The 27,700-nt window shown below is 41.2% G+C and overlaps 1 protein-coding gene across 1 annotated transcript in view; it reads left to right on the forward strand.

Moving 5' to 3' along the window:
- Positions 1–27,700, forward strand: part of LOC126187706 (nuclear pore complex protein Nup205) — a 277,609-nt gene that overhangs the window by 207,240 nt on the left and 42,669 nt on the right. Inside the window, exon 24 of the mRNA XM_049928949.1 lies at positions 2,136–2,346. Within this exon, the coding sequence (XP_049784906.1) occupies positions 2,136–2,346 (211 nt within the window). The remainder of the gene's footprint in view (positions 1–2,135; positions 2,347–27,700) is intronic.

Here is a 27,700-nt window from a genome sequence, read left to right on the forward strand (position 1 = left end):
TCTGAGGGTATTTAACCTCTCTCATACATCTTGCTCACCAGATGGAAGAATTTTGTCACGGCTGGCTCTCCCAAGACTATCAGTAGTTCTAATGGGATGTTGTCTACTCCTGGGGCCTTGTTTTGACTTAGGTCTTCCAAGTGCTCTGTCAGATTCTTCACACAGTGTCATATCTCCCATTTCAGCTTCATCTACATCCTCTTCCATTTCTATAATATTGCCCTCAAGTACATCATTCTTGTGTAGACCCTCTATATACTCCTTCCACCTTTCTGCTTTCCCTTCTTTGCTTAGGATGGGTTTTCCGTCAGCTCTTGTTATTCATACAGGTGGTCCTCTTTTCTCTAAAGGTCTCTCTAATTTTCCTGTAGGCAGTATCTATCTTAACCCCTAGGGATACAGGCTTCTATAAACTTACATTTGTTCTCTAGCCATCCCTGCTTAGCCATTTTGCAATTTCTGTCGATCTCATTTGTGAGACGTTTGTATTCCTTTTCACCTGCTTTATTTACTGCATTTTTATATTTTTTTCTTTCATCAATTAAATTCAATATCTCTTCTGTTACCCAAGGATTTCTACTAGCCCTCGTCTTTTTACCAACTTTATGCTCTGCTGCCTTCACTAATTCATCTCTCAATGCTACCCATTCTTCTTTTATTGCATTTCTTTCCCCTGTTCTTGTCAGTCATTCCCTAATGTTAGATGTAGGTACTTTTAAAATTGTAATTATCGTGTTGTGCTGATTAGAAAACTGTTTATAGTAAGCTTTAAAACAGATTTTTCCTCCATAAATTTATTGATGTTGGAGGCACTACACTTTTTTAATCCAATATAAAGAAATGAGATATCATTTGAATGTTGTCTCGCCGTGTGTGTGTGTGTGTGTGTGTGTGTGTGTGTGTGTGTGTTACTAGAAATAGACAAAGAGCTTGAAAGCTAGTGTGATCGCTGCCTCTTTTATGTGTATATGTGCTCCACACATTGGTGCACTGTGGATGGGTGGGTTGCTTTTCCTTATTTTCCATATTTTTCCATCCAGGAGTTTCTTTAATTGCTATTGGAATTTTCCTTATTTGTGGCATAGGCATGTTCAGAGGATAGCAAAACTGTGTGGAGGTACTTAGAATGTCATTGGTCACCAAAACATTTGTATTCATAAAAGTAATACTTCATTATAAGTTAAGTTTGTGCTTTGTAATTATTTTGTTGTTATTAATGAGAGAGGGGTATGTAGGAAGTTCACAGGGTAGAGGTAAGTTATTTGAAACATTTTGAGAATGGCAACAGGTAATAGAAAACTAAACCTGTCTCAACTAATGCAGTTTACTGATGCATTCTATCTAAATCTTTCACTTGGTGAATTTCAATTGCAGTTTAAATTTATCTCTGTTACTGGTTCTTTAAACCATCTGTTTAACATATCCCAAGAAGCCATGCGGGTACTTGTCATTGTTCAAGTACTGTGTAATGCAAAGCTATACATTCTCACAAATTTGATAATTTAAAATCCTCTCAGCATATACCGATTCTGTAAACCCCTTCTCCCTCTTCCTGGTTCTTTTTCTTTCTATCCACCACATCCAACACAGCCTCTCATCCCAGTCCAGCTGCCAAAATATAGTCCAGACCACATGGTAGGTGTGTGTGTGTGTGTGTGTGTGTGTGTGTGTGTGTGTGTGTGTGTGTGTGTGTGGAGAGAGAGAGAGAGAGAGAGAGAGAGAGAGAGAGAGGTCAGGGAATGAAAATCAGAATATGATTATTTACTGATTTATATGTCCCAAGGTGGTACTCATTCTTAAACCAAAAGTAAAGTTTTTAAGCTTTAAGTTTGCATTGATATGCACATCCAAGAATGTAGACCTTTCTATCTGTTCATTATTTTATTTTAGTGTGGTGCACTACACTAACAGGTGGTGAGATATTTTATTACGTTAGTTCATTTAATCAGTTGTAGTACACTGCTCCTGGAAACTAATAATATGCACTTGGCCGTATGAGCTGCTTTCTTCCATTTAGAGATGAGATTTTGCACTAGTCGATATGTGTATGAAGTAGGTAATATGTAGGCAAACAAATTTGTATTTTGGAGAGGCTTAATCTTACATTTCATCTTTGGCATCTGAATTTTCCACAGGTTACTTCTTCTCAACCAACAGCAAAACTAGCAAACCTTAGCTCAGGGACTTTGATGTTACTGCTAGTCAATCTTCGCAGTTGTTACAAAATGCAGAAGAAAGAGGACCATACAGCAGCAAAACAAAATGAACTGTCAATGACTTTGCAGACCAAATCTGCTGTGCTAGACCTAATTCTTACAAATATCATAGAATGGATTCTCAGAGCAGGTAAACTTGAATGTAAAAATAAGGCTAAATTAGATTTGATTTTATTGTAAAAGTTTGATAAAGAATAATTAACTGATTATTCGGTGTTGTTCTGGTTATTTATGCATCTCAGTCTTATTTTAGCTAAGGAAAGAAATACAAAATTGTTAAGGCTTTCGTGGCCACTTGTTGACAAACTGCCTATTGGCTTCTGTCTCCGTTTACCTTAAGGCTTTTTTCTTTCTTGTTGAAACACAAACCAACTTAGTTTATTTATGTCAAGGGGTGGGGGGTTGAGTGCCTTAGTGGATGACTCACTGGACTGGCTTTGCAACATGGACTTGCTATGTTGCTACAGTTGAAAGTGAGGGGAATCTACAACCGTTAATTTTCCAGAGGGCATGAAACACTTCTATGTTGTTAAATGATGATGGTATCCTTTTGGGTAAAGTATTCTGGAGGTAAAATAGTACCCATTTAGATCTTCGGGGCAGGGAATACCCAGAAGAATATCACATCAACGAAAATGATGTTCTACAGATTGGAGTGTAGAATGGTAGCTCCTGTAATTGGGTAGGTAGGTTTAAAAAGTGAAATGGATTGCTCAAAATTAGGTATAGTGGGAATTATTGAAGTGCAGTGGCAGGAAGACAAGGACATCCGTCAGGTGAGTAAAGGCTAGTAAACCAAGTAGGGGCAGAGATGAGTAAGTCTAATAACAGATGAGAAATTATGAATGCATTTACCTACTATGAATAGAATAGTGAATGAATTACTGTAGCCAAGATAGACACAAAGCCAACACCCACATAACAGTAAATGTTTGTATGCCAACTAGCTCTGCTGATGATTAACAGATTGAAAGAATATATGACAAGATAAAAGAAATTATTCACTTAGTTAAGGGAGGGGAACATTTAATTGTGATGGGGTACTGGAATTCAATAATTGAGGAAGGAAGAGAATGAAAAATAATTGGAGAGTATTTGGGGAGGGGGGGGGGGGGGGGTGATGAAGTGGGAGCTGCCTAGTAGAATTTTGTGCAGAGCATAATTTAATCATCACTAAAACTTGGTCTAAGAAGGTTGTATACATGGAAAAGACCATACACTGGAAGATTTCAGATTGATTATATAATGGCAAGACAGGAATTTCAGAACCACATTTGAACTGTGAGATATTTCTGGGGCAGATGTGGACTCTGACCATGAAGTATATTTTTGATAGGTTAGTGTGCATGCTGTATAATAGCAGATTTGCAAATCTGCCCACTTTGCAATTTAAATTATTGCATAAGAAATCAGAATCTGCGAAACATGATAAATGCACTGAATGGATGAGAGAATGTGTGACTGCTGTGTTACAAATTCTCAGAAAAGTCTTAGAAAGGGAGGCGGAACAAACACTACATTTGTATGTTAGTAGTGTGGCACATTGTGGGACAGGAAAGTTAAGGGGGGAGGCATTGTCGTTAGTGATAAAATAACTCTTTATAGGATTCAGAAAAGACCCTTTTTTAGGGTAGGGAGGGCAGAAAGAAACTAAAAACCTTCAGTTTGGGAAAGAAATCAAAAAACATAATTCTAGCTTATTACATCAGCATAAACAGCCGGTGGTTAAGAATTTTCAACAATCAGCAGAAATTTCAACTCTACCTAGTTTTAACTCCGTCAGTGTGAAATGTCAGCTATGTTCATTGGTTCAAAATATTCGAGGACTAAGAAATAAAATTAGTGAGTTTATTATCTGCATAGAGGAATTCGAGTCTCAAACCCAGCTGACATCATCTGTCTCTCTGAACATCATGTGACCACTTGTATAGAACTTTTAAGTGTTACAGGGTTTAGGTTAGCATCATACTTTTGTAGAGCAGAAATGGAGAAAGGAGGAGTTGCCACATTCATCAGGAACTGTCATAAGTTTAAGAATATGGACATTCATAAATTTTTCCTAGAACAGCATATGGAAGCAAGTGCAACAGAAGTAGAATTTCATAAAAAATCCTTCAATATTAAGCACCTGCAGATAACTTTAATCTGTTCATAAACCACCTTGAAGCCGTACTGACCCATTTAACAACCAAAAACTAAGAAATAGTGGTTGCTGGTGACATCAATGTAGATATCCTTAAAGACTCTCCCAGTAAGAATGCATTTGAGTTAGTAACGCTACCATCCACCTTAATTCCCACTGTAAAGTTCCCAATTAGGGTAGCCAATTGCTCACAAACAGCCATTGATAATACATTTATAGAAAAGTCCAGTGAACAAAACTATATTACAAAATCAGTAGTCAATGGCCTCTCAGACCATGACATGCAGTTACTTCTGTTAAATGTTATACTGAACTGGATATAGAATCTGTTAAATCTGAAGTCGAGAGGGTAATAAATAAGCCAAAAATTGATTATTTTAGGACACTCCTCAGAGACATTCACTGGCGTGATGTTTACAGTGCTCATGGCATGAATGAAAAATATTGTTAATAATGTGCTTACCTTATTTGAACACTGTTTTCCCCAAAAACTAACCAAGGTTAGAGCAAAGTCTACAAAGAAGCCATGGATTACTCAAGGAATGCAGGTATCTTGTAATACAGAAAGAAAACTGTATCTGTCAATCCGAAACAGTTCTGATGTTGATGCTATAGCACATTACAAGAAATACTGCAAAATATTAAAGACTGTAATATGGACTTCAAAGAAAACATATTACAAGGAAAAGATAGTCATATCAGATAACAAAATAAAGACAATATGGGATATAGTGAAGGAGGAGACTGGTAGAACCAGATATGAAGAGGTGCAAATGGCATTAAGAGTAAATGATACATTGGTCACAGATGTGTATAGTGTTGCAGAACTTTTTAACAAACATTTTATATCTGTTACTGAAAAGATGGGGTTGTCAGGTTCTGCAGATGCTACCATGGGATACCTCAGACCTGACATTTCAAGTAACTTCCATAATATGAATTTGACTCTCTCTACCCTAGCAGAAGTAATGTCATCTTGGGTTGTCGGGTGTTCTGCCAGATATCAGCGTCGTACTTGCACGAAATTTCGGTCATGTAGCTCGAGACCTTCATCAGGTGCAACCTGAGACTGCTCCTCGAGTGGACCTGGTCCAGTATTTATGCATATGGCCTTCCCCCTCCACCAACGGCTGCAGGCGCTTCCTCTGTGGTCCGCGCCCATTCCCTGCGACCTGCTGGAGCGTTGCTGCTCCGTTTTCCGTCCGCTGCGGTTCTAGGTGTTCCCTCTGCGGTCCGCGCCCACCAAACCCGCTCCTGGAGGTTTCATCTACGGTCTGGGGTACCAAGCGTTCCCCCTGCGGTCCGCGCCCGCTCACCACGACCTGTTGGAGCGTTGCCGCTCCGTTTTTCGGCCGCTGCGGCTCTGGATGTTCCCTCTGTGGTCCGCGCCCACCAGTCCCACTTCTGGGTGTTCTATCTTCGGTCTGGTGCGCCTGGCAGTCCGTCAGGGGCTCGTTTACCATCTCCATGTCTCTGGTTCTTCTGTTTGTGTAGTGTTGCAGCTGGCCCCGTTGCTCCTTTAACAATTCCAGAGCCGGATCCCAGGCTCTGCTTAGCTGGTACCCTGTGTCACGATTCATAAGATTGTCAGCCATTTTAATCTCTATCGATTCTCTTATAACACTGTCCCAAAATCTGGGTGTTTGTGCTAGAATCTTGGTATCCTCATACTTCATGACATGATCTAGTTCTAGACAGTGTTCAGCAATGGCTGACTTAGTCACCTGTCTTAATCTAGTGTGCCTCTGATGTTCTTTGCACCTGATCTCTACAGTTCTTGTCGTCTGGCCAATGTAGGACATGCCACATTGACAAGGTATATTGTAAATCCCTGGTTTTCGTAACCCCAGGTCGTCTTTGACACTCCCCAGCAGTCCCCCGATTTTGTTGGATGGACAGAAAACACACTTGATATTGTGTTTACGGAGGATCCTACTGATTCTGGCAGAAATAGAGCCAGCATAGGGCAGATATGCCACCTTCTCTGCTTCATCTTGGTCTTCTTCAGGAACCTGTGGTATAGAGGCTGGTCGGAGTGCCCTCTCAATTTGTCTGTCCATGTATCCATTCTTGGAGAAAACTGTTTTGAGACGTTCTATCTCTATGGGTAGATTCTCTTGGTCTGACAGGGCACGTGCTCTGTGGACAAAGTCTTCAGAACCCCATTCTTCTGTGCAGGGTGGTGACAACTGCTGGCCTGCAGATATAAATCAGTGTGTGTTGGTTTTCGGTACACACTGTGGCCAATTGATCCATCTGCTTTCCTCTGGACTAGTACATCCAGAAATGGCAGCTGGCCATTCTTCTCCAGTTCCATGGTGAACTTGATATTAGGGTGGCATGAGTTAAGATGTTCAAGAAACTCATTGAGCCTGTCCATCCCATGTGGCCAGATCATGAAGGTGTCATCCATATACCTAAAGAAACATGTGGGTTTAAATGTGGCTGTCTCCAATGCCCTCTCCTCAAAACTCTCCATAAACATGTTGGCAACCACAGGGGACAGTGGGCTGCCCATAGCTACACCTTCAGTTTGCTCGTAATATTGGTTTCTGTACAGGAAATACGTGGATGTCAGTGTATGACTGAACAGGTCCAAAAGAGCACCGTCAAATTTCTCTGCAATCAGTTCTAGTGAGTCCTTCAGCGGGATCCTGGTGAACAGTGATACGACATCAAAACTAACCATGATGTCCGAATCTGTGATGTGCAGTTGCTTGAGGTGTTGCAGGAAATCTTCTGAGTTGCGGATGCGGTGAATACATTTCCCCACATATGGAGACAGGAGACTTTTCAAGTACTTGGCTGTTGCGTACGTAGGTGCCCCAATATTACTGACAATAGGACGTAGGGGCACGCCCTCCTTGTGTATTTTAGGCAGACCATACAGTCTAGGTGGCACTGGCGCTTTTTCCCGTAGTTGTCTGATGATCTTATCGGGCATCCCTGTTTCCTTCAAGAGAGCACTAGTCTTCTTAGCCACCTTGTCCGTGGGGTCACACTCCAGAATTCTGTATGCAGGGTCCTCCAGAAGTTGGCGTACTTTCTCATCCTCCAACAGTGTTATAAGAGAATCGATAGAGATTAAAATGGCCGACAATCTTATGAATTGTGACACAGGGTACCAGCTAAGCAGAGCCTGGGATCCGGCTCTGGAATTGTTAAAGGAGCAACGGGGCCAGCTGCAACACTACACAAACAGAAGAACCAGAGACATGGAGATGGTAAACGAGCCCCTGACGGACTGCCAGGCACACCAGACTGAAGATAGAACACCCAGAAGTGGGACTGGTGGGCGCGGACCACAGAGGGAACATCCAGAGCCGCAGCGGCCGAAAAACGGAGCGGCAACGCTCCAACAGGTCGTGGTGAGCGGGCGCGGACCACAGGGGGAACGCTTGGTACCCCAGACCGTAGATGAAACCCCCAGGAGCGGGTTTGGTGGGCGCGGACCGCAGAGGGAACACCTAGAACCGCAGCGGACGGAAAACGGAGCAGCAACGCTCCAGCAGGTCGCAGGGAATGGGCGCGGACCACAGAGGAAGCGCCTGCAGCCGTTGGTGGAGGGGGAAGGCCATAGGCATAAATACTGGACCAGGTCCACTCGAGGAGCAGTCTCAGGTCGCACCTGATGAAGGTCTCGAGCTACGTGACCGAAATATCATGCAAGTACGACGCTGATATCCGGCAAAACACCCGACAACCCAAGATGTCATTAGATTGCCGGGAAAGCCTGAAGAGTTGCATCAGAAGTAATGCCCATCGTAAAAGCTTTAAAATCAAAAACATCTAGAGGGTATGATGAAATATCAACAAAGTTAGTTAAAGAATGTGATTCTGAATTAAGTAACATGTTAAGCTATCTGTGTAACCAGTCGCTTATCAGTGGAATATTTCCTGGATGGTTGAAATATGTTGAAATTAAGCCACTGTTTAAGAAGGGAGATAAAGAAATAGGATCAAATTTCTGTCCAATTTCACTTTAGCCAGCATTCTCAAAAATTTTAGAAAAATTAATGTACAAGTGGCCCTATAACCATCTTATGTCAAATAAATCTAAAAACAAAGTTGCTGTAACTTACCAAGCGAAAGCGTTGGTACGTTGATAGAGACAATACCAAACACACACACAAATTTCAAGCTTTCACAACCCACGATTGCTTCATCAGGAAAGAGGGAATTGAAATTTGTGCGTGTGTGTGTGTGTGTGTGTGTGTGTGTGTGTGTGTGTGTGTTATTGTCTCTATCAACGTACCAATGCTTTTGTTTGGTAAGTTACAGCATCTTTGTTTTTAGATATATATTTTCCCACGTGGAATGTTTCCCTCTATTATCTCTCAAATAACATACTTTGAAAGTCGCAGTTCGGATTTCTATAAGGGTTCTGATATTGAGAAGGCTATCTGCACTTACAGTGAAAATGTACTTAATTCATTACACAAAAAATTACAAGCAACTGTTATATTTTGTGACTTGTCAAAGGAATTTGACTGTGTAAATCACAATATCCTTTTAAGTAAGTTAAAATATTATGTTGTAGCAGGAAATGCAGCAAAATGGTTCAAATCTTATATCCCTGGCAGGAAACAAAGGGTGTTATTAGGAAAGGGACATGTATTAAGCTATCAGGCATCATCCAACTGGAAACTAATTACATGTGGGGTCCCACAAGGTTCCATCTTAGGGCCCTTAATTTTTCTTGTGTATATCAATGACTTTTCATCAGTAAAATGTGTGTAAATAGCATCTCTGGTGTGGCGAGGAGGGTGGGGCTGCTGATGGGGATGATGTTGTGTAGGGATGTTGATGCAATGGTGACTCAGCATCCCGAGTGTTGAATTGCTGTGGGGTAGTCATAATAGGGATGATGACCAGGGCTCCAGTGATGTCAGCTGTGAAATATTTTTTGTAATAGGTGCTTAAAGTGTGTCTTGCCAGATTGCACATACACTGAGTAAATGCTCCTCATGTAACTTTGTTGTTGTGTTATCGTAGGTTCTCTTGATGCCAGTAGATGAATTGTATCTAATTGTAAAAGAGCTTAAGTAAATTTGTGACCTAAATTAACATTGGTTGCAGATAGACGCTAATATGTATGAAACGTGCACCATCACCAAAGAATGAATTGGATGAATTACAATGTGGAGGATGTGTAGAACAAAGTAGCAGCAGTAAGTGGTTACAAGGGCAGAGAGAATGCACTCGTACAGATAGAGCAACATTTTCTCTAGTGTGACTGCAAAGGACAGTTTCGCATAAAGCTTTCTGTGAAGAGCTACCAAAGGAAGTGGTAACCTGATAGGAAGTGTTGGTACGCCTCGTCAATATCAGAATGTTTATTCAGTGTGTGACACAGTTCAAAAGCTAGAAAATAGAAAATAATTTTATTGTACTGTAACATTTTGATTTGTACAACACATGCTGTTGTGATAGTGAGGTGATGTGAAAATAATAGTCAGAATAGGATTATGTGCATCAACAACATGTTCTGGACCATGCAATGTGAAAAGACGTTAGATGCATTCCACGTTGTCTGCATGGTTCTGACAGACTGCACAGGTTCTTCCACAGTGTTGGCTTGTGACTGGGAGGACTGCAACAGATGTGGACTTGCCTTGCTTTGACAGTCCTGATGCAGCCTGCAGCAGACTGGACGGGAGGTACATGTGCCGTTGTGTCAGATTCCATTGTCCAAAAACCACAGTGTTGAACTGGCTGTTGCTAAATTATAACAGCATATGATGAACAAGTTGTATTTCTTGAATAAAATGAAGGCACGTAAAAAAATCAAAACACAGAACGTCTCCTAGAAAACAAAGCAAACATATGCAAAGGAATAATAGACCATGTGTTGGTTGGAAACGGCAAAGATAGTAAAACATCAGGCACACAGAGACATTATATCAGTATACGACAAGCTATACTATGCAACCCTCCCATTCTTGTTTGCTGATTTCAAAGACACAATTGATAATGATGTACAGTTAGTTGGAAACTTTTCTTTTGCCAGTACTGGGTGTGAACGTGTCTGCCAATTGATCTTTTGACTTAACGCAAGAAACAAGAATAGAACAGTCACTGACTTTTTCGTGGATGAATTGGAACTATATATCAGTATGTTTAGTCATTTTTGATGTTCATTGTGTCTCATTGACTGTAATGCACTTTGGTTGTCCACAAAGAGTGGTACTGGTTACTCCATGTTAACTCCGAGCCCCTCGTAGAATGTATTAAGCCAGGTATTTTCAACAGCTGTATCAGATGAAACTTCCTGGCAGATTAAAACTTTGTGCTGTACCGAGACTTGAATTTTGGACCTTTGAGTCTCGGTCTGGCACACAGTTTTAATCTGCCAGGAAGTTTCATATCAGCGCACACTCTGCTGCAGAGTGGAAAGTTCATTCTGGACATCTGTATCAGATGTTGCAACGTACTCTCCTTCTGTCGTAGATCTGGTAACACATTTGTGGTGCCCTTAGGGGCTCAGCATTTGTTTGCCGAGTACGGGCTCGGTGACTCCGGGGTTCCTGAGCTAGGGACTGGTAAGTGCCGCCAGTCTCCTGTCACCGTAAGCTCCGGGCATGCTTCAATGACCACTGTATGGTGTGGCAGTGGAATGTGGAATGGGGATCTTGGCTTGACCACCTGGATCTAAAAAAAAACCTCAGTCTCAGGGTGCGCTGTGCGCTGATGAGAGGCATGGCTGTTGAGGCGGAACAGTCGTTAGCGAGCAACCTGTGAGGAACTTGGCGCACATCAGTTGTACAAGGCTTGCCTAGGCATGCGGGGCTCTGTCTAGGTGGACTTTTTATTTCCCTACCTGCTCGTGGGGCCGACAGGATTCTTCGAAGTCTTCTCTCTACCTCCCAGCAGAATGGGTGGGCCACTGGTAGTTACTAATACCCAATCAAATAAGCCTCAGGGACACTAAAGAATTCAAATGGGTTAGTATCAGAATGCATGCTGCTGGCCAGTGTGTGTTTTTATTGGTTAAACAGGAGGAGGGGAGTTTTGAAAAGGTGTCACCTTTTTCCACACAAAAAGGTTTATAGTGGATTGCAGATACTTTAAAATCAGTAAAGCGATTATGAAATGGGACACTGTTGGTGGAAATATCAAGTTCCCAACAAGTAACAAACCTGTAGAAGGCCAAAATCCTTGTGGAATATGGCATTGAGGCTGACCTCCACGCCACATTAAACTATAGTAAAAGTGTTGCGACCTGCATAAAACTGGTGGACATACCCAAAGAAGATTTGAAAGTTGAGGGTCCCCAAGAAGGCATTGTAGAGTTGCAGAATATTATGAAAAGGGTAGAAGGCGATCTGATTAAATCTGACTCATTCCTCCTCACTTTCAATAGCACAATACTCCTGGAACATATTAAGGCAGATTTTCTTCTCTTAATTGTATGGCCGTGTCCCTCTGTTTTAAATGCCAGTGATTTGGCCACACCACACTGGGATGTAGGGAGAAGCCACTTGTGGCAAATGTGGAAAGTCCGCCCATGACACAGTCGGATGTTCATCTCCTCCAAAGTGTGTGAATTGCTCTGTGGCTCACCCTATCTGAAGTAGGGACTGCTCCGTGTTCCTTGAAGAATGGAAGATACAGGATATAAAAACCACACAACCGTTCCCCTGTGGCGAGGCCAAGAAGATTGATAAGACAATGCGGCCCCCTAATGTTTGCTGCCTCCTTTGTGTCAGTTGTTAAACAGTCAGTATAGAAAATTGATGCTATTAAACAAACGGAGGTAGCTAGGGTTAGCACTAGTACCTGCATTTGTCAACGTGCTTGTGCTGGTGCAGTTGCTTTACAGTCTCAGAGTACTCTGAAACCATCGGAAAAGACTGTGGTCACTAATGTTGTGGAGCTTCCTGCTATCCCCAAGGTTTAGTCTGGTCTGTTGCTCGGTGCTACCACTACCACTGGCCCGGTTGTCACTCCGAAGCCTACCCAGGACAAAAAGTCGTAGACAGAGAGCCCCCCACCAACAGAATCGGAAAGTAAACAGTTAGACGATGTCGATGTCGTGCTATCTTACATCTCTCCTGTCTCATTGGCAGAGCTAACGGAATTTGATATCAGACAGGAACAATTGTTTCGACCCGAGACCGAGCCTCGACCCAGTACGGGCTCCCCTCCCCGGTGGGAAGACAGGGTGAAAGTGCAACTCCCACAATACACGGTTCCTTTATTGCAGGGGAAAGTTAACCAGTTCAGGACCCAAGTAGAGGAACTGAAATTGCTAGTGCAGGAACGCCCCCTGTACCTGTGTTTACAAGAAACACATTTTAAAGCGACTTACCATTCTGTGCTGCGGGGCTATACCCTTCACCAAAAGGATGACCTGACTGGGGAAAGAACGAAGGGCGGGGTTGCTGTGTTTGTCAGTAACGCACATCACTCCTCTGCTCTCCCCCTGGCAACTGACCTGCAAGCGGTTGCTATCGACATTCGTGGGTGTCGGAGGATCACGGATTGCTCGCTGTATCTACCTCCGACAGATGCGATAGACTCTGAGGCTCTTACAGATCTCGTGGAACAACTCCCGTGACCATTTCTCATACTGGGCGACTTCAATGCCCATAATGTCTCGTGGGGATCAACCTCTACTTGCCGTCAGGGTCGGGTTTTGGAAGCCTCGTGGCATCTCACAAGCTGTGCGTCTTCAGCGTAGGTACTTACACTCATTACTGCACTGCTACTAGTCATTCTCAGCCATTAACCTCTCTCTGTCTCTCTCTCTCTCTCTCTCTCTCTCTCTCTCTCTCTCTCTGCTCTGCCGCCCTCGCAGATCCTGTTCAGTGGGAGGTCATTGACGATATTCATTCCAGTGGGCACTTCCCACTCCACATTCACCTGTTGGATGGGGTACTACCTGAAGTAAAGTCACCAGCCTGGATGGTCAGCAGGGCTAACTGGACACTGTTCAGCCAGCTGGCTGTGTTTGAACATCACAGAAGCGTCCACAAAGGAACACATCACGTGGGTATTACATCGTGCCGCTGACTTTTCTGTCCCAAAGTCCTTAGGTTATCTTAAGAGGTGACCTGTAACTTGGACAGATGAGTGCTGTCCAGCCATCTGGGACAGGTGTGTGGCTCTTCAACGATTTAAATGCCGCCCTACAGCAGACAAGCACATAGCATTTCAAGTCGCGAGGGCCAAGGCTCGACACGTAATTGAGGAAAGCGTGAAAAGATCACGGTAAGTGTTCCTGGACTCCATCAACCGTTCTACTTGTTCTACGAAAGTATGGGAAGCCACCAGGAGTATTTCTGGTAAACACAGTCGCATCAATAGCAGCAGTGCTGAAACAGGGACATCTCCGGTCAGCTCCCAGAGTCATCGCTCACACTGGCAGAGAATTTTGCACGTACTACTGCCAATGCCAGCCGAGATCCAGTGCTTCCTCACTACCGTGCATCTATAGGGGGGCAGGGGGGGGCTGGTCTTCAGATCCAACCATTCTGAGACTTACAACTACCCTTTCTCCATGTGGGAGCCAGAATCGGCCCTGTCTATGACTCGTGATACTGCACCTGGTTACGACCAAATCCGGTTCTGCATGCTTTGACATTGGCAGCAGCATCAGAGAAAATCCTCCTCGAAGACAGGTAGCTTCCCCACATCACACAGAGAGGCACTTTTCTTACCTCTCCTCGAAACAGGAAAGGACCAAACATGTCCCAGCAGTTATCGGAGTATCGACTTGATGAGCTGTGTTGGAAAGGTCCTGGAGAAAGTTGTTAACCGTCATCTGATCTGGTTGTTAGGGACCAGGCAGTTCTTTAGCCACTCCCAGTGTGGATTACAGATTGTGGTCCACTGTTGATAACCTGACACTGTTAGAATGGCTATTCAGCAGTCTTTCCTACAGAAATATCGCTATATTCCTTGATATCAGTAAGGCATACAATACTACTTGGAGATACTGTATTCTCCCACAACTGCATTAATGGGGCTATTGTGACCACATTCCCATCTTGATACGGTCTCTTCTGTTGCGGCGCTTTTCTAGGACGTGAGTTGGTGACTCGCTGTCAGATCGTTTTGAGCAGAGCAAATGTTTTAAGTGTTACCCTCTTTGCCATAGGCGTAAACAGTATCACGTCCTGGGTGAGGAGTCCTGTACAGTGCTCGTTATTTGTGGACGATTTTGTTGTTTTCTGTTCCTCTCCCAGTGTAGCAATAGCGAACTGTCAGTTGAAACTTCCAGTGCAGAGGTTACAGGAGAGGGCTGCAAAGACTGTGTGTGTGTGACTTGCATATGAGGGACACCTTCCTATGTTTTAGAGAATGGTCATGGTTACAACACCTGAGAGACCTTAAAGCCAGAACCCTGAAGGCACTGAATGTCTTAAAGTACCTTAGCCACAGGTTTTGGGGAGCAGACAGGGTGCGTCTCCTCCAGCTTTATAGGACTTTTGTGCATTCACGGGTGGACTACAGATGCACGGTGTATGGATCAGTGAGGCCTTCTTATTTCAAGATCATTTATGCTGTCAACCGTGAGGGGATTTGGGTGGCCTCTGTACCGAGGCAGGGGAACTGCCACTCACCATATGGCGGCAGATCCTCGTGGTGCATCAGCCGTGTAAGTTACTCACATCTCCGACTTCACCCGTGCACCATTCTGTCGCTCGTCCGTCTCTGGAATGCAACTGTCCGAGAGCCACAATGCTGTTTAGGATCTGCATGTAACGTGTACTGGAGTCACTGGTGTCAAGCAAGTATAATCCCAGGGTTTTAACCGCTGCCGTCACGGTTACTGGAGAGGCCCTGAGTGACAGATTTGGTGCGGTACAGAAGAGATTGCACTCCTTCTGTTTTTAATTCTATATTTTCTGACATTTTATATGAGCACCACAACTACGTAGCTGTCTTTACAGTTGGGCCCAAGCAGGGAGACTCCTTCGGTTGCTGTGTCGTTTTTCTGGATCGTGTTCTCGAGATTTGAATACCTCTAGAATTTACGATCTTCGATGCAGAATTGTATGCGATTTGTGGGCACTGGAGCAGATCCGATGTTCTTCCAGTGCTAAATATCTCATCTGTCACAATTCTCTTAGTACCCTTCACTCTCTCCAGTGTTTTTACCCAGCAGATAAAGTTACCCAGAATATCCGCGATGCCCTCCTCCAACTATAACGACGGGGGAAGGAGATGTTTTTCTGCCGGGTACCGGGGCACACGGTTATTGCAGGGAACGAAAGGGCAGATCTAGCTGCTGAGGAGGTGTGTCTTGATCCTCAGGTATTTCAGTGTGCATCCCCCCGCACGCTATCACCTCGCCGGTGAGGTGCAAAGTCGTGCGTCGATGGGAAGACGAGTGGTCGGAAGTGACTGACGATGAGCTCAGTGTCGTAAAGGGCGCAACTCGTCCGTGGCATACTTCTTGCCAGTCACATCGATTGGACAAGGTCCTTCTTACTTGTATTCGCATAGGCAACAGCCCTGTGATACACGGATTCTTACTCCGGTGAGAGGACCCTCCGATGTGCAGTGCTTGTGGCATGCAGACCACTGTGTGCCACATTTTATTGGACTGCGTTTTGTTGTCTGACCAGTGGGCTGCAGCTGAGTTGCTGACAGACTAGCAATCTATTTTATGTAATGATCAAACATATATGGTTAGAGTTTTAAAGTTTTGTGAATTGTCCAACATTTTTACCCAGATTTTAGGGAGACGGTTTTAATATGTTCACAGGTTGACTGGCTCACCCATATTTTATGCAAGTGGCCAGTTAGTGACATGTTCTGATGCCCTCCTTTAATCTCTTTTGTCATTTTACTTTTGTTTTAGCCTCGTTTATAGCATATTTTATTCTTTTCCATTGTCTTAGCGTGTCTGATCACGTTTTAATAATTTTCCCCCCATTAGTTTCTTTTAATGTGTGTAAAGGTACTGATAACCTCGCTGTTGTGCACTTGTAAGTGGAGCAATACCTCTCAAGATGTCAACTGCAGTTGTAGAGGAAATGTTACAAACAGAAGAGTTTTGTGGACCAGAACCTTGTACCCTAAAAAGTTTACCAGTAACAATATTTTATTTATAGTTGCTGTTGATTTACTTATAATTAATCTGTCACAAACAAAAATAGCAAAAAATACTTCTTGGCAATAAATTTGAGCATGAAATACGTGGTTATGTAAAAATAAAACTGTTTCAAATCAAAACACTTCATAAACTAATTAAATATTTTATTCCAACATCGAGGAGACTGCTGCAGACCGTAAGACTTTAGTTTAATTTGCAGTCTAATATGGTATTTTCACTAATGAAATCCTCAGGCTGTTATATGAATATATCTTCTTGCAAATCACCATTGAGAAAAGCAGTTTTCACATCAAATTGCTTCATGTTCCTATCATACACCACTACCAAAGTCAAAAGCATACTTGTATCTTTGTTGTAGGATCATACAGCATATAACTGTTACTGTAATGACTGTAGCCAGCTATTACCATCTTCTTTGATTTGCTTTGAAATGTGGATCGAAACTTTTTGGGGGTATGCGTAAAGTATTCAGCACCAAATCTCCTTACATGCTTTAATGGTGTTTTCTTCCTCAACCATTTCTCTCTAAGGCACCTCGTCACATTTAGGTTTAATGTGTAGACTGCCGTGTTGACAGCTTCTACCCAAAGTGTATTTGGAAGATCAGAATCGATTAGCACCGTGCAAGCACTTTCCACTATAGGTGTAATTTCATGTTCAACTTTACCATTCTGCTGTGGTGTATATGATGATCTGGTTTCATGCATGATACCAGTCTTCTTGAAATGATTATGAAGTTGATCAGTAATAAACTCTGTACCATTATCAGTCCTAATAAGTTTAAACTTATTCCTTGTCTGCCATTCCAATAACTGCCGAAACTCTAAGGACACAGAAGCAGCATCACTTTTGTCATTGAGAAAATATGTGAAGTACAGTCATCTTTAAATACAACAAAATAGTTAGCTCCACCTAACAAGGTGTGTGGCATCTTTGCACATATTAGTATGAATAAATTCTCGAGGAGCACAGGCACAGGTCTGGAAACTTGATCTAAACCCTTTCCTATTAGATTAGATTAGATTTACTTTCATTCCAATTGATCCGTAGTGAGGAGGTCCTCCAGGATGTGGAACATGTCAGAAAAACAACAATAAATGACAAATATTTACAACTAAAACAAGTAAGCTAATGTACCATTCCACAGATCCCAAGTGGAATGATCGTCATTTTTTAATGAACACTAAGAGTCATTTTACAAATACTAATGCACTGAATTTAAAATAAAAAAGTTTTTTATTTATTTATAAGGTAATAAACATGTAATACAACTACTGAAATACTTATTTACAATGAACACATTACTGCACTGAAATGGTGCAGAAGTTAGATTATGCTTGCGCGCGCGCGCGCGCGCGCGCGCGCGCACACACACGCACACACACACACACACACACACACACACAAATTTTCAGTGAACACATTACTGCACTGAAATTGTGCAGAAGTTATATTGTACTTATATACAAATCAGTTGGTTTTACTAAGAAATTCATCAATGGAGTAGAAGGAGTTGGCCACCAATAAATCCTTTAGGCTTCTCTTAAACTGAATTTCATTGGCTGTTAAGCTTGTTATGGCTGCTGGCAAGTTATTGAAAATGTGTGTTCCTGAATAATGCACACCTTTTTGTACAAGACTAAGTGACTTTAAATCCTTGTGAAGATTATTCTTATTTCTAGTATTGATTCCATGAATTGAGCTGTTGGTTTGAAAAAGTGATATATTTTTAATGACAAATTTCATTAAGGAATAAATATATTGGGAAGCTGTAGTTAGTATCCCTAGTTCCCTAAACAGGCTTCTGCAGGATGTTCTTGAGTTCACACCACATATAATTCTTACTGCACGTTTTTGTGCCCGGAAAACTTTAGCTTGGCTTGATGAATTACCCCAAAAAATAATCCCATATGACATTATGGAATGAAAGTAAGCATAGTATGCCAGCTTTTTCATTTTCATATCCCCTATGTCTGACAAAGTTCGCATTGCAAACAGAGATTTGTTAAGACGCTTCAGCAGTTCTGTGGTGTACTCCTCCCAGTGGAATTTATTATCAAGCTGTAATCCCAAGAATTTAACACTGTCCACTTCTTCTGTCTTCTTGTCATCGTATGTTAGACATATACTCTTGGGGCACCCCTTACAAGTTCTCAACTGCATGTAGTGTGTTTTTTCAAAGTTTAGTGACAAAGAATTGGCTAGGAACCAGTGATTAATGTCCACAAATATTTTATTGGCTGATCTTTCTGAGACTACACTTGATTTGCTATTTATTGCAATGTTTGTATCATCGGCAAACAAAACAAACTTGGCATCTGGTAATGTTACTGATGAAAGGTCATTGATATACACAAGGAAAAGTAAGGGCCCCAAAATGGAACCTTGTGGGACCCCACATGTAATTAGTTCCCAGTTGGATGATGCCTGATAGCTTGATACATGTCTCTTTCCTAATAACACCCTTTGTTTCCTGCCAGAGATATAAGATTTGAACCATTTTGCAGCATTTCCCGTTACACTATAATATTCTAGTTTACTTAAAAGGATATTGTGATTTACACAGTCAAATGCCTTTGACAGATCACAAAATATACCAGTTGCCTGCAATTTTTTGTCTAATGAATTAAGCACATTTTCACTGTAAGTGAAGATAGCCTTCTCAATATCAGAACCTTTTAGAAATCCAAACTGTGACTTTGACAGTATGTTATTTGAGATAAGATGGTTATAAAGACGACTGTACATTACTTTTTCGAAAATTTTTGAGAATGCTGGCAACAGTGAAATTGGACGGAAATTTGATGCTATTTCTTTATCTCCCTTCTTAAACAGTGGCTTAACTTCAGCATATTTCAGCCATTCAGGAAATATTCCACTGATAAACGACTGGTTACACAGATAGCTTAATATGTTACTTAGCTCAGAATCACATTCTTTAATTAACTTTGTTGATATTTCATCATACCCACTAGATGTTTTTGATTTTAAAGATTTTATGATGGACATTATTTCTGTTGGGGTAGTGAGGGTCGAATTCATATTATGGAAGTTACTTGAAATGTCTGGTCTAAGGTAATCCATAGCAGCATCTACCGAACCTGACAACCCCATCTTTTCAGTAACAGTTATAAAATGTTTGTTAAAAAGTTCTGCAACACTATACACATCTGTCACCAATGTATCATTTACTCTTAATGCTATTTGTTCCTCTTCATGTCTGGTTCTACCGGTCTCCTCCTTCACTATATCCCATATTGTCTTTATTTTGTTATCTGATATGACTATCTTTTCCTTGTAATATATTTGCTTTGACATCCGTATTACAGTCTTTAATATTTTGCAGTATTTCTTATAATGTGCTATAGCATCAACATTGGAAATGTTTCGGATTGACAGATACAGTTTTCTTTTTGTTTTACAAGATACCCCTATTCCTCGAGTAATCCATGGCTTCTTTGTAGACTTTGCTCTAACCTTGGTAAGTTTTGGGGGAAAGCAGTGTTCAAATAAGGTAAACACTTTATTAGCAAAAATGTTATATTTTTCATTCATGCAATGAGCACTGTAAACATCAGTCCAGTGAATGTCTCTGAGGAGTGTCCTAAAATAATCACTTTTTGGCTTGCTGATTACCCTCTTGAGCTCAGATTTAACAGATTTTATATTCTGTTCAGTATTAACATTTAACAGAAGGAACTGCATGTCATGGTCTGAGAGGCCATTGACTATTGGTTTTGTAATATAATTTTGTTCATTGGACTTTTCTATAAAGATATTATCAATGGCTGTTTGTGAGCAAGTGGCTATCCTAGTGGGGAACTTTACTGTGGGAATTAAGTTGAATGATAGTGTTACTAACTCAAATAAGTTCTTATTGGGAGAGTCTTTAAGGAAATCTACATTGAAATCACCAGCAACCACTATATTTTTGTTTTTGGTTGTTAAATGGGCCAGTACAGCTTCAAGGTGGTTTACAAACAGATTAAAGTTACCTGCAGGTGCTCGATATACACTTAATATTATGAAAGATTTTTTGTGAAAATCTAATTCTGTTGCACATGCTTCCATATGCTGGTCTAGGCAAAATTTATGAATGTCTATGTTCTTAAATTTATGACAGTTCCTGATGAATGTGGCAACTCCTCCTTTCTCCATTTCTGATCTACAAAAGTGAGATGCTAACCTAAACCCTGTAACACTTAAAAGTTCTATACCAGTGGTCACATGATGTTCCGAGAGGCAGATTATGTCAGCTGGGTTTGAAGACTCTAATTCATCTATGGAGATAGTTAATTCATTAATTTTATTTCTCAGTCCTCGAATATTTTGTTGCAATAAAGATAGCTGACATTTCACATTGACTGAGTTAAAATTGGGTGGAGTTAAAATATCTGCTGACAGTTGAAAATTCTTAACCAATGGCTGTTTATGTTGATGTAATAAGCTGGAATTATGTTTTTTGATTTCTTTCTCAAACTGAAGGTTTGTCTCAGTTCTAACCTCTCTTAAAATTTGCTTTCTTTCTGTCCTCCCTACCCAAAAAAAGGGTCTTTTCTGAATCCTATAACCACTGGTATTTCACCACTCATGACAGTGCCTCCCCCCTTTATCTTTCCTGCTATTTCCCCAGCCAATTTACCCTTCCCCTTCCTGTTGAGGTGAAGGCCATGCCTAGTATAATCCCACCTACTGATAGAATCAACATGAACCACACCAATGTGTGACCCCGCACCCGACATGAGCAGCCGTTCCAGCTCCAAATTAACTCTCTTGACAGAAGAGTTCAAATGAGGTCGGTCATGGCGCCCAAGAACAGATACAAACTCAACACTGGTATGCTTCGATGCTGATGCAATCTTCGCCAGGTCACACTCTATACTGTACCCAGGATCTCTGTCAATACTGTTACCTGCCCCACCCACTGTAACCACGGTGTCTTCCTTAGTGAAATCTTTGCAAAGTGATCCTAAATCCTCTGTCACCTGCTCCAGACCAGCACTAGGTTTAAAAAAATTGGTGACCTGGTATTCTGATCCTAGTTCATCCTGCAAGAGTTGGCCAACACCTCTTCCATGGGAACTACCTAACAACAACACTTTCTTTCTCTTTACTGATTTCCCTGCATTCTTACTTTTCAATTTGCTGCTGAAAGTTTGTTGTGCCCTGTCTACACCTGTAACTGCTTGAGGCTCACCAGCTTCTAACTGAAGCAACAGGTCAAATCTATTTTCCACATTCACCATAAAGCTGTCAGACAAAGTTCTAGGCCTGTTCCTCCTGTTGCCTGTTGCCACTTCCCACCTCTCTTTACCCTTCTCCCTCCTTAACCTGTCAAGATCTCCCCTGGCCTTCTCTAACTCAGCCTGAAGGGCAGCAATTTTCCCCTCCTGTTCCAGTATCTTCCTATCTCTACTACAAATCCTACAAAACCACTGATGAGTCTCATTTACTTCCCCTATTCCCACGCCACTACAGTCACCCACATGGAAAAAACTACAGCACCCATCACACCAAAGCCCCGACCTAACAATTCTACGGCAAGTCAAGCACTTTTCACTCATGATAAACGTAATAGTTTATTAAGAATAAGTCAGTTAAATTACAGATAAACACGAAAATATGGTTACACAAATTTGGCGTATATGCAACTGTGTGTAAACAAAAACATAAGTGCAAAGTTTCTGAAACAACAAGTTAAACTTTACGCTACTTTCCGGAAATGCTAGTTAAATAATGAAGAGGTACGCTAAGTTAAATTGCTGGAGAGAGCAAGGAACAACTAAACGAAATTTTATAGATTTGCTGCAGCCGAACGTAAACAGAAAATACGACTGTACGGTCTTTTCGCGTTTTCTGCTATATTACGTAAAGAAAAATGAAACCTTTAATGGTACACTTAAACGGCACACTAATACACTTATTTACCACGTAATCAGTACTAATCTATATGTTTTATAATCTAAAATAACTTATCTTTACGAGAACACCAAAACTCGCGTTAGTCGCCTGGCTGCAGGGCTGGCAACCTCTGTACAGTTTACCGTACTGACATGATTCACAGAAAAACTTACTTAAAGCATTTGATATTATTTCTGGAATCAAACCACAGTCAGCCATTTTTTCATATTTTCAAAATTTGTGTGTCCCAACCTCTTGTGCAATGATAGAGCTAAGTCAGATGATGCTCAATTTGCTTGTTCACATTGTCCATACAAAATAAAATTCTGTAATATTGATTTTCAGCTTTTACACCATTTTCCACTAGCGTCTCACTAAATATGTCAGTCGGTATTTATTGTTAAATGTGACTTTCAAACCTTGACTTGGTACTGCTCCAACTGAAAAAAAGATTCTTTTTTTTTTTTTTTCTTTTTTTTTTTCTGGACCAGGTATGTACAGTGTATCCTCCAGTGCATGAGGTTCCCATACACCATCTACTAGTGCATTTAACTTGACTGATTCAATACCTTCAGCATAGACAACAGAGTTATCTCCTATATGAACATGAACTTCAAACTTCCATAGTGGTTTAAGCATTAAAAACCATTCCTTGTGTGACATTATCATACTTAGGAGCCAGAATCTTCCTGATTTCTGCACTCAAGAACTGGATGTTTATGTTCTTGATTTTCTCTTGACAATTTCATCAGTATTCTCTTGTACTCAGCGTTACAATTGTCTTTTTGTGACAATAATAGCACTCAGCATTTTGCTTATTCACAGAACTTTTGCTTAAATTGCTTTGTAAACACTGATCCTGACATTTCTTTTTTTGTGATTACCTTTAACAGCAGCAAATACAGAACAGTGCTCTTCTTTCAGTAACCTTGCTGTTAAATTATCTCTTGTACCTGCTTTTGTCACACAAGGCCCAAGCTGTAACAATTGAACCATATTTTAAAATTTTTCTTTTTAAAATTTAGTCTTGATCACACCACTTATGTTACAAGAACATAGATGACCAATTTCAGTCGTATCACATGACCATCATCAGACCTGTAATTTAATTTAGAAAGTAATAGAAACCTTACTAGATTGACAATAAAATATGACAAAATGGTTATAAGGACAAAATACAGTAGGATGTATTATACCCATGGCATCCTTCGAAGATGGTAGGTGGAGCACTCTTCTGCTGTGATGTCAAGTGGTGCCAGCAAGTGACGAGCATATGCTTAAGTATGAAGATGCTCCGCCTACCTCTTCTCCCTCCACCTCACGTCAACCAATCCGTATAAAATGGGTTCACATAATCGTCAAAATGTTACAGAGTACAGTAATAACATAAAAATAGTTATCTATAAAATATCTCTTTAGAACCACAGGATATTGTATAAAATACCAATTAAAAGCTTTAAAATAACTGTACGGACGATGTATACTCAGTGTTCCCTCTATGGGCTAAGGTGGTACTACCACAATGGTTTCAAAGTCAATGATGTTGTGGAGGTCTTTGGCATTGCGGCATCATATCGATATGTGCGTTGTGACTCTGCTTCAAGTATACCTCTATGCCAGATTCAGCCTGTCTGTCTTATATTAACTTTATTTGGCACTGGAGATATACGTAATTATGGAATGATCAGCTGCAGAGTGGTATGATATTACATAGATTTATTAAAATGTCATAAAATTGATTTATTAAAAATGGAGTCATATTTCGTAATATTTCTAGTTGGAAGTTTAAAATTAATATTTACGTACTGTTCTAAGGTACATTTCTGCCATGGATACAACTGGGTCCTATGATTTTCTGAACAAAAGAGTACATACGTGTTCCAACTAGAAATATTACGAAATGTGACTCCATCTTTAATAAATCAGTTTTATGACATTTTAAGAAAATCTATGTAATATCTTACCACTCTGCAGCTGATCATTCCATAATTACACGTATATCCAGTGCCAAATAAAGTTAATAGAAGACAGACAGACTGAATCTGGCATAGATGTATACTTGCAGTCGAGCCACAACTCACATATCAATATGATGCCGCAATGCCGAAGATCTCCACAACATCGTTGACCATGAAACCATTATGGTAGTACCACCTTAGCCCATAGAGGACACACTGAGTATACATCGTCTGTACAGTTATTTTAAAGCTTTTAATTGATATTTTATACAATATTCTGTGGTTGTAAAGAGGTATTTTATACATAACTATTTTTATGTTGTTATTGTACTCTCTCTCTCTCTCTCTCTCTCTCTCTCTCGTTTCTTCTTCTCTCTCTCTCTCTCTCTTTTTTAAACGGTTATGTGAACCCATTTTATATGGATTGGTTGACATGAGGTGGAGGGAGAAGAGGTAGGTGGAGGAGTATCTTAATACTTAAGCATATGCTCGTCACTTGCTGGCACCACTTGACATCACAGCAGCTGAGAAGAGTGCTCCACCTACCATCTTCGAAGGATGCCATGGGTATAACACGTCCTATTGTATTTTATCCTTATAACCATTTGGTCATATTTTATTGTCAATCTAGTAAGGTTTCTATTACTTTCTAAATTAAGTTACAGGTCTGATGATGGTCATGTGATATGACCGAAACCGGTCACCTATGTTCTTGTAACATACGTGGTGTGATCAAGACTGAATTTTAAAAATCTTTGATCGCTGTTCCAAAAATGTTTATTAAAATTGTACCATATTTTGCCAGAAGTCCACCTAAAACTTTGGCAGTCTTGGCTGTATCTCCCACTGGTTCACCAATATCTGCAAGAGACTGTGCTAATGCTTCAGCATTACTAATATGTTGGCCAATAGTATCACAGAGTGACATCTTATAACTAAAGAACTGTCATTTCAACACTACTGTATTTATTGCAGATTGCTACTCACAAGTTATCTTAAGCCAGTTCTACATACCGTTTGCTGTAGCACACAACATGACAATTTGCACCGGGCCAAATTCCATACCAGATGGAATAAAAAGCATTGCTTTTGCATTGCACTCATCCCACAAGTTCTGTGTATCTGTGCCTTCAGTTGTCTTACTTTACTTCTGTCAACGAGTTCTAGCAATTTCTCAGCTGGGCAGATAATTTCCATTTCATATTTCCTTAACTAAAAATTATCTCCATCAAATTTTTGGAGACTGGAAAGTTTTGTTCAACGTATCTTTTACCTTTTCACTTTCCGAGTAAAACTTCTGATGTGATTGAACACACTTTGGAGACTCGATTGATTTGAAGAAAATAAAACATTACCCCAGTAAATTAACACATTTTTCTGTGCCCATAACATTTTTGGACAGGCTGTAATTGAATTATAACATCATATGATGAATGAGTTTTGTTTCATGAATAAAACAAAGGTACTAAAAAACTCAAGACACAGTACATTTTCTAAAAAACTATGCGGATGTAAGCAGAGAGTAAATGACCTTTTGCTGATCAGAAGCAACAGAGATAGTAAAACATCAGACATACAAAGATAGTATATCAGTACAACAAGCTGTACTTTGCGACACACAACACTGCTGTGAGTACATGAATGGTGTCTATGGCATTGCAAAATAGTTTTTATCAGTTGATTATCACTTCAGTCTATCTCACACTGATAATTAAAAACTCTACAGAAAGGATACATTCCGGCTCACCACACAGAGGAGCAGTTGAGACGCAGACAGACACAGTGAAAAGGGTAGAATTATTTTTAAGCTTTTGCACAAAGTCGTTCTTCTCAAATAGAAGTCCACACAACTGTTATCCACACACATATGGCCGCACTGATATTTCACATACACGTGACACACTACCACAGTGACAGCCTGCATTGTTGAGTAGTATATTAGTCAAAGCCTTGAATGCTGATCTCAGACACCATTAGATAAATTGTCTTCCATATATTTCCCTCAGGGGCTCAGCATTCGTTTACTGTGTACGGGCTCGGCAACCCCAGGGTTCCCGAGCTGGGAACTGGTAAGCGCCACCAGCCCTGTCACCGTGTGAGCTCTGGGCATATTTCAGCGACCACCGTGTGGCACAGCTCTGCCTGGGTTGACGGTTGTGTCCCTAGTGTCTCGTGGGATCCCTACGGAATGGTCTCATCAAACTACTACTCCTGATGGGACGGGTGTACCGTCAGGTAGTACCTACACCCACTCCTCAAAGAGAGCTCAGTTGGTCAGTCCTCTCAAAGTTATCTCAGAATCGTAGTAACAGAGCATTACTGTGCTATAACACTTTCCCTGGAATCAAGCGAACAGGGGGAACCTTTGAGTAGATCTCCCGTTTCTATATTCACAAGGCATTGGAAGATATTGCTGGGTCTCTGAAAAGTGTCAAGGCTGAGTTGCATAACACCCTTAACTTTAGTCCAATATAATAGAGGTCGGCCCTGCGGAGTCACATGAAGGATGGAAAAATATGGGTGTCGCGGAAGTGCTGGATTATATGAGGAGAGTCAATGGCAAATTGGACAAATCAGCAACATTTATACAAACGTTTAGTACTCCAGAATGACCTTAACATATCCTTGCAGGCTATATCTGCCTTAAGGTTCCCACGTTTGTACCTAACCAAATGGGATGCTAAAAATGTCAAAGATTTGGCCATACCACTATGGGATGTAATGGTAATGCTATGTGTGACAATTCTGGAGCTCTCTCCCTCTCTGACGGGGATTATACTCATGAAGATATGGACTTCCAATTGAAGGAACCGGCTAACGTTCCATCTGACCTCCCCGGTAAAGCACTGCCTGCGAGGGAGAAAGGAAAGGACAACTGTCGCTAATCGATGGCTTCCACAGGAACATCTGTGTTGCAGTGGAATTTGAATGGATATCGCTCACATTTAGAAGAATTGCAGCTACTGGTACGGGAGAAACTTTTCTGCATCTGCTTACAAGAAACACATTTTAAAGTCACCGCCACACCTGCATTACAGGGTGACTGTGCATCATACAGGAAGGACAATACTTCTGGTGACAGGGCTAAAGGTGGAGTGTCTATTTTCCTTGATGACAGATGCCACTTCTCTCCTGTTCCTCTTACCACGACCGTGCAAGCAAGTGAAAGTTCTCGCACCCTTCAATATCACAGTGCATTCTTTGTACCTGCCCCCTAATGATGCTTTGGATGTAGATGCACTGGCGGAACTCTTCCGGGCACTCCCACACCCATTCCTCCTTGTGGGGGGACTTCAATGCACACAATATGCTGTGGGGCTCGGCTACCACTTGCTCCAGGGGTCAGACGATCGAGCGACTCGTCCGTTCTGAGGATATCTGCCTTCTGAACTCATTTCAGATGACTCACTTTTCC

This window comes from Schistocerca cancellata, chromosome 5, assembly GCF_023864275.1.
Source record: "Schistocerca cancellata isolate TAMUIC-IGC-003103 chromosome 5, iqSchCanc2.1, whole genome shotgun sequence".
NCBI lineage: Eukaryota > Metazoa > Arthropoda > Insecta > Orthoptera > Acrididae > Schistocerca > Schistocerca cancellata.